This window comes from Tachyglossus aculeatus, unplaced genomic scaffold (assembly GCF_015852505.1).
Source record: "Tachyglossus aculeatus isolate mTacAcu1 unplaced genomic scaffold, mTacAcu1.pri scaffold_136_arrow_ctg1, whole genome shotgun sequence".
In the NCBI taxonomy this organism is placed as follows: domain Eukaryota; kingdom Metazoa; phylum Chordata; class Mammalia; order Monotremata; family Tachyglossidae; genus Tachyglossus; species Tachyglossus aculeatus.
The window spans coordinates 717,735-725,549 of record NW_024044863.1 but is presented as its reverse complement, the minus strand read 5'-3'; the positions used below and the strand labels follow the sequence as shown (position 1 = coordinate 725,549).

At 47.9% G+C, this 7,815-nt stretch overlaps 1 protein-coding gene across 1 annotated transcript; it reads right to left on the bottom strand.

Annotated features, from left to right (window-relative positions):
• Positions 1 to 1,024: 1,024 nt before the first annotated feature.
• Positions 1,025 to 6,790, bottom strand: LOC119923008 (olfactory receptor 14A2-like). The gene is made up of 4 exons (XM_038742597.1): positions 6,763 to 6,790; positions 4,613 to 4,716; positions 4,199 to 4,564; positions 1,025 to 1,039 (listed from the first exon to the last, which is right to left on the bottom strand). The coding sequence occupies exons 1-4, from the start codon at positions 6,788 to 6,790 to the stop codon at positions 1,025 to 1,027; spliced, it is 513 nt and encodes a 170-aa protein (XP_038598525.1).
• Between the last annotated feature and the right edge of the window lie 1,025 nt (positions 6,791 to 7,815).

Genomic DNA, 7,815 nt, shown 5'->3' with positions numbered 1-7,815 from the left:
TACATCTGCCCTTGAAGGTCTTCCTTGTATAGAGAAATAACAGCCGGAGATTGCTTGCATGAAGAAAATTCATCCTTTTTCACCACATAAATTCCCCTTGATGGCCCTGAAGCCCTTAGGTTGACAAATGAGCAGGACATTTTTTTCATGAAGCAAACTTCTCCTTTTATAATGTCTTATACTATCTCTTCAGACCCTGAAGACCTTAGAGAAATAAAAGCTAGAGTTTGCATGAAACAAATTTGTCCTTTCCCATCTAAAATATTATCTTTGGAGGCCTTGTAGTCTTTATTAATCAAACCTAGAGTTGGATTGCATGAACCAAATTTCTCCATTTTCACATGTAGTATTCCCTATTCTGGCCTTGAAGATCATAGACTGAGAAATAAAAGCTGGAGGTTGTTTGCATGAAGCAAATTCTCTCCTTTCTCTCCTCAAATATTCTATTTTAAGGCCTTGAAGACACTTAGACGGAGACGTAAAAGCTGGAGGTGGTTTGCATGAAGCAAATATCACCTTTTGCACATCAAATACTCTCAATTACAACGCCTTGAAGGCCTGAGGTGGAGTAGTGCACAAGAAGTGTATCTGCCCTTGAAGCTGTGCCTTGAAGACTTTATATAGAGAAATAACAGCTGGAGATTGTTTGCATGAAGCAAATTCATCCTTTTTCACCAGACATACTATCTCTTCAGGCCTTGAAGACCTTAGAGAAATGAAAGCTAGAGTTTGTTTGCATGAAGCAAATTTCTCCTTTCCCACCTTAAATATTAAATAATAAAAACTAGAGTTGGTTTGCATGAAACGAATTTCTTCTTTTTCACCTCAAATGTTCTCTTTGGAGTCCTGGAAGACGAAAACGTTACAGAAATAACACCAGGGGATTGTTTGCCTGAAGTAAACTAATGATTTTTCACCACATATATTCTCTTGGAAAGGCCTTGAAGACCTAAGGTGGAAAAATGAGCAGGACAGCTTTTTCTTGAAGTAAAATTCTCCTTCCTGAACCCCACATATCATTTTTTCATGCCTTGAAGATCTGAATTAGAAAAACGGAGCACAGGAAATTGTTTTCATAAAGGAAATTTCTGCTTTTCGCCTGAAATAGTCGCTTCTGAGGCCTTGAAGAACTTAAGTAGAGAAAAGATAGCTGGTGACTGGTTGCACGAAGCAAATTTAGCCTTTTTTACCACATAAATTATCTTTGATGGCCTTGAAGCCCTTAGGTTGACAAATAAGCAGGACATTTTTTGCATGAAGGAAAATTATCTTTTTTTAATGCTGTATACTATCTCTTCAGGCCTTGAAGACCTTAGAGAAATAAAAGCTAGACTTTGCATGAGACAAATTTCTCCTTTCCCATCTCAAATATTCTCTTCTGAGGCCTTGAAGACCCAAGAACTTAAGCAATAAGTTTGCAGGATTAATTCATTCATTCAATCGTATTTATTGAGCGCTTACTGTGTGCAGAGCATTGTACTAAGCGCTTGGGAAGTACACCTTGGCCACATATAGAGACGGTCCATACCCAACAGCGGGCTCACAGTCTAGAAGAGGGAGACAGACAACAAAGCAAAACATATTAACAAAATAAAGTAAATAGAATAGTAAATATGTACAAGTAAAATAAATAGAGTAATAAATATGTACAAACATATATACAGGTGTTGTGGGAAGGGGAAGGAGGTAGGGCGGGGGGAATGGGGAGGTGGGGAGGGGGAGAGGAAGTAGGGGGCTCAGTCTGGGAAGGCCTCCTGGAGGAGGTGAGCTCTCAGTAGGGCTTTGAAGGGAGGAAGAGAGCTAGCTTGGCGGATGTGTGGAGGGAGGGCATTCCAGGCCAGGGGGAGGACGTGGGCCGGGGGTCGACGGCGGGACAGGCGAGAATGAGGCACAGTGAGGAGGTTAGCGGCAGAGGAGCGGAGGGTGCGGGCTGGGCTATAGAAGGAGAGAAGGGAGGTGAGGTAGGAGGGGGCGAGGTGCTGGAGAGCCTTGAAGCCAGGATTGAGGAGTTTTTGCCTGATGCATAGGTTGATTGGTAGCCACTGGAGATTTGTGAGGAGGGTAGTAACATGCCCAGAGCGTTTCTGTACAAAGATGATCCTGGCAGTGGTGTGAAGTATAGATTGAAGTAGGGAGAGACAGGAGGATGGGAGATCAGAGAGGAGGCTGATGCAGTAATCCAGTCGGGATAGGATGAGAGATTGAACAAGCAGGGTAGAGGTTTGGATGGAGAGGAAAGGACGGATCTTGGCGGTGTTGCGGAGTTGAGACCGGCAGGTTCTGGTGTATGATTGTACGTGAGGGGTGAACGAGAGAGCGGAGTCGAGGATGACATCAAGGTTGTGGGCTTGTGAGACGGGAAGGATGGTAGTGCCGTCAACAGTGATGGGAAAGTCAGGAAGATGGCAGGGTTTGGGAGGGAAGATAAGGAGTTCAGCCTTGGACATATTGAGTTTTAGATGGCGGGCAGATATCCAGATGGAGATGTCCTGAAGGCAGGAGGAGACACGAGCCTGATGGGAGGCAGAGAGAGCAGGGGCAGAGATGTAGATTTGGGTGTCATCAGCGTAGTTGAAGCCGTGGGAGCGAATGAGTTCACAAAGGGAGTGAGTGAGTGTAGATAGAGAACAGAAGAGGACCAAGAACTGACCCTTGAGGAATCCCTACAGTAAGGGGATGGGAGCGGGAGGAGGAGCCCGCAAAGGAGACTGAGAATGAACGGCTGGAGACATAAGAGGAGAACCATGAGAGGACGGGGTCTGTGAAGCCAAGGTTGGCTAGCGTGTTGAGGAGAAGGGTGTGGTCCACAGTGTCGAAGGCAGCTGAGAGGTCGAGGAGGATTGGGATAGAGTAGGAGCCGTTGGATCTGGCAAGACGGAGGTCACTGGTGACCTTTGAGAGGGCGGTTTCGGTGGAGTGTAGGGGATGGAAGCCAGATTGGAGGACGGGCCCGGGGCTCCTCTGACCATCCGGGCATCCCGGAAGGCTGGGATAGTGGGCTCTCTGTGGTCCCGGCCCCCACAACCTAAATGACTGCCCAGTCCCACATGGTTCCCACTCTGGGACTCCTTTCTAGTACAATTTCAACGTACTCATCATTCTTTTTCCATGATTAACACTAGCTTTATGTTTCAACTCTGGGCATTGGAGATATTTTGTGGTAGGGAGAATAGGCACCCTAGCCCATTTGGTTAGACATAGTTGAATACAATATTCAGATTGACTTGGCAAAAAAAAGAAAAGGACCCCAAGATCTCATTCCAGTTCTTCCTCTGAATGACTGTGTGTCACAGGCACCTGTAACCTTTTTGAAAAGTTTAAGCTCCTTGTGTGCAAAGAATATACCTTGGCCTTCTGTTGTGCTTCAATTTGATTTGATTGATTGAGTAAATATTGATTAAAAATTGAAGCATATTGTACAATGAATAATAATAGTAACAACAGTAAAAGTTGGAAGAGAAATCATAATGGCGTTTATTGAGTGGCAACTGAGAGCATTAAATGGTTGGAAATATTGAGCCTGTACCCCTGTTCCTGGTTTCCAGGGCAGATTTGAGGATCAGAATTAAGCCTAAAACACCCTTCTGCAGCTACCTCTTCCATTTTATTTAATGGTATTTGTGAAACACTTACTATGTACCAGACATTGTATTAACCACGGGGGAGGATGCAAGGTAATCAGGTTGGACACAGTCCATGTCCCACATGGGGCCCACAGTATTTATCCCCATTTCACAGATGAAGGAACTGAGAAGCGAAGTGAGTTGCCCAGGGCCACACAGGAGACAAGTGGCAGAGCCAGGATTAGAACCCAGGTCATTCTGACTCCCAGGCCCGTGTTCTACCCTCTGCTGGTGGTGAATAAAGGGGGTGAACCCAAGTGCAGACATCCATCCCCTGGCCTGGGAGCTAGATTTTAATGCCAGAGAAGAACAACTGGTAAAAACTCTTCTACCAAACTAGTCAAAGCCATTGATAATAGGAAGCGTGCAGCCAGGAAAAGGCTGTAACGACAAATGCCACAGATCTTTGCAGGCTGCCCAAGTCTGTCTAGAGTCAGTCCTTGGGGAGAGAAATAACAGGGTCAGAGCGTGAAATGGAATTTTCTATCTCCGGTGAAAAGACTCCCAAACAGGACTCTCCCCATTGCCATCTTCACGTCCCTGTTCCTCAGGCTGTAGATGAGGGGGTTCAGGGTGGGGGGAACCACCGTGTAGAACACGGATACTAGCAGGTCCAGCTGAAAGGACGAGCTGGAAGTCGGTTTTAAGTGAGCGAAGGCGGCTGTGGAGATAAAAACGGTGACGACGACGATATGGGGCAGGCAGGTGGAGAAGGCTTTGGCCCGGCCCTCGGAGGCTGGCATCCTCAGCACGGCCCGGAAGATGCGCACGTACGAGACGACGATGGACACGAAGCAGAAGACACTGAAACAGGCACCAGTGGCTACAGCCACCTTGAAGGCAGTATACGTTTTAGAACAGGAGAGTTTTATTACCGACGGGATGTCACAGAAAAACTGTGTGATCACATGGGACCTGCAGAAAGGCAGGGAGAATGTCGCAGCTGAACCGAAGACTCCGAACATTGCCCCGGTAAGCCAGGACCCGACTGCCATCTCAATGCAGGTCCTGTGGTCCATGATGACCTCGTAGTACAGAGCACTGCAGATGGCCAGGTATCGGTCGTAGGACATAACCGTGAGCATGCAGAACTCTGTGCCGGCAAAAAGAACCACGAAGAAGACCTGGAAAAAACAGCCCAGGAAGGAGATTTCTCTATGGTTGGTCAGGGAGTTGAGGAAAGATTGGGGGACGGTGACGGACATGTAGCAGAGGTCGAGGGCGGACAGATTCCTGAGGAAGAAGTACATGGGGGTGTGGAGGCGCCGGTCGAGGATGGTGATGGCGACGATGAGGAGATTCCCCGTCAGGGCGGCCAGGTAGACAAGGAGGAACAGCGCAGCGTGCAACAGCTGCAGCTCCCGGACCTCCGAGAATCCCAGCAGCAGGAATCCCCTCACTCCCGTGAGGTTAGCCATTTCCCAAGGATTGCTGAGACCACCTACAAAAACAATGAAAAGGAAGCTATTTCAGAGCCTCAACAGACAGTGACAGTCAGATGAATCCATCAATCGTATTTATTGAGCACTTACTTTGTGCAGAGCACTATACCAAGCGATTGGGAGAGTGCAATATAGCAGAATTGACAGACATATTTGCTTTAGAAGAGGACTTTACAGGCTAGAGGGGGAGACATACATTGAAATAAATTTCAAATATGTATATAATTGCTGTGGGGATGAGAGTGGGGAGAATGAAAGGTGTAAATCCAAGTGCAAGGGCAAAGCAGAAGGGAGAGGAAGTAGGGAAACTTAGGGCTCAGTCGGGGAAGGCCTCTTGGAGGAGATGTGATTTGAAGAATTCTCTGAAAGTGGAGAGAGCGATGGTCTGTTAGAGTAGACACCGAGGCCTAGTGGAAAGAGCAAGGGCCTGAGAGTCAGAAGGACCTGGGTTCCAGTCCTGGCTCTGCCTCTTGCCTGGTGTGTGACGCTTTGCAAATCACTTCACTTCTATGTGCCTCAGAGGTTCCCTCATCTGTAAAATGGGGATTAAGCCCATTAGTCCCGTGTGTAACAGGGACTTTGTCCAACCTAATAACCTTGTATCTACCCCAGCGCTTAGAACAGTGCTATCAAATGCAATCATTATTATTATTATATGAAGAGGAAGGGAGTTCCAGGCCAGTGAAAGGGCATGGGCTGGGGTCAGTAGCGGGATAGATGAGACCAAAATACAGTGAGTAGGTTGGTTTTAGACGAGCCAAATATGTATACTGAGTGACTATGAGTAGCTGCTCCTCTTAACCTTCAACCTTCAGGTTGCTGACCGCAACCAAATAAATGATCTCTCACCAGATGTAGCCTCCTGTTTCATGGCAAATCTGGAGTAGGAGAGCCTTTTATCTCCAATGTGAGCTTAACCCTCATCTAGTTTTCAGTGACTGCCCTCTCAAAGGACCGTGTCTAATGAATTGTTCTTTTCCTCAGAACTGAGTACGGTGTTCTTCAGATAGCAAGTGATAATAAACACCACTGAGATGCAGACATTACCAGCTCTGACCATGGTTCCCCACTCCTCTGGAACCTGCAGTAGTTTTCTGTCCACCTCTGCGTCATACAGAAACTCCTCACCATCATCGTTAAAGCTCACAATCACCTCGCTCCCTCCTATCTTACCTCACTACTCTCCTACTACAAGCCAGCCCGCACACATCGCTCCTCTAATGCCAATCTATTCATCGTACCTCATCTCTCCCGCCAACCACCTCTCGTCCACGTCCTGTCTCCTGCCTGGAATGTCCTCCCTCTTCGTATCTGACAGACATTCACTCTTCCCACCTTCAAAGCGTTATTAAAATCAAATCTCTTCCAAGAGCCCCTCCCCGACTAAGTCCCAATTTCTTCTTCTCCCACTTATTTCCGTGTCGCCCTTCACTTGAATTTGCCCTCTTTCTTCACCGCTCTCTCCATCCCATGGCATTTATATATAGATCCATAATTTCTGTATTTCTGTTAATATTTGTCTCCCTTTCTAGACTGTAAGCTCCTTATGAGCAGGGAATATGTCTGCCAATCGTACAATTTACTCTCCCGAGCACTTAGAACGGTACTCTTCACAACGTAAGTGCTCAAGAAATATGATCTATTGGCCACCCAGAACGTTATTCACCGATCCATCCCCATCCATCCCCATCACCCACCCAGTATATCCAGCTGATCGAGAGCCATGGAGACGCCAGGGGGAGAGATCCGTTTTACACATTGAGACGTGAGGAGATTCTAGTTCTCTATCACCGCCGTCTCCCCTGTAAGACCCCAACCCATCCGTGTTCGCCCCCCTCCCCCCGCCCAGACTCACTGGTAAGACTGAAGCGAGCAGGCTCTGGTCTCTGTTGTCCTTCAACCATCCCCTCAGCTCCCGGACGTCGGCCACAGAAGGATCTCCGGGAGGTGTGCGAGGTCCTGGCTCTTCTTGCTTCCTGCTTGGAGCGTGTCTGGCACTTGGTAAAGCCAGGCCTTTCTGGATAAGATCCCTGCCGATCCTGCGGGACTGCCCCCGGGGGACGGGTCACACGTTGGGCTGAGGGGCCTCATTATGTCCTGTTCGGGCCTGGCTCCCCGGGGTTCCGGCACTGCTGGGGATCTTGGAGACCTTGGGTGGGGTAGTGGCCCTGCCTCACGTGACTACCCCACTGGCCCGTAACACGGGCGTGCGTCGCACAGGGAGAACCTCCAGAGTAACTGTGGAGATGACAGTGAGGTGTCCATCTTGTTTTTTTTGTCAGTGGCCCACCGGCTTCATCCGCTTCACGGCTGTGGGGCGGCCATTTTAAAATGGTTTGGATGTACCAGTCCTCCCTCCTCCAGACCTCACTTTAACCCTCCCACTCTTGATCCCACTCACTACCTTCCCTGCCCTCTCTAAGACTACACTCCTTCTGTCAATTGCCACCCCCCTAACGGCTCCCCACCCTCCTACCCACAGCTCCATTCACTGTCCTGCCCCATCCCCTCTGCACCTCCTGCATACATTTATTATTGCTATTATTATTACTATTATCATTATTATTATGGTCCTTGTTAAGCTCATACTGTGTGCCAAGCAGTTTTCTAAGCGCTGGGATAGATACAAGTGAATCTGGTTAGACACAGTCCCTATCTCACCAAGAGTTCACACTCTTAATCCCCATTTTGCAGATCAGTTAATTTAGGCACAGAGAAGTGAAGTGACTAATTCAAGGTCACACAGCATT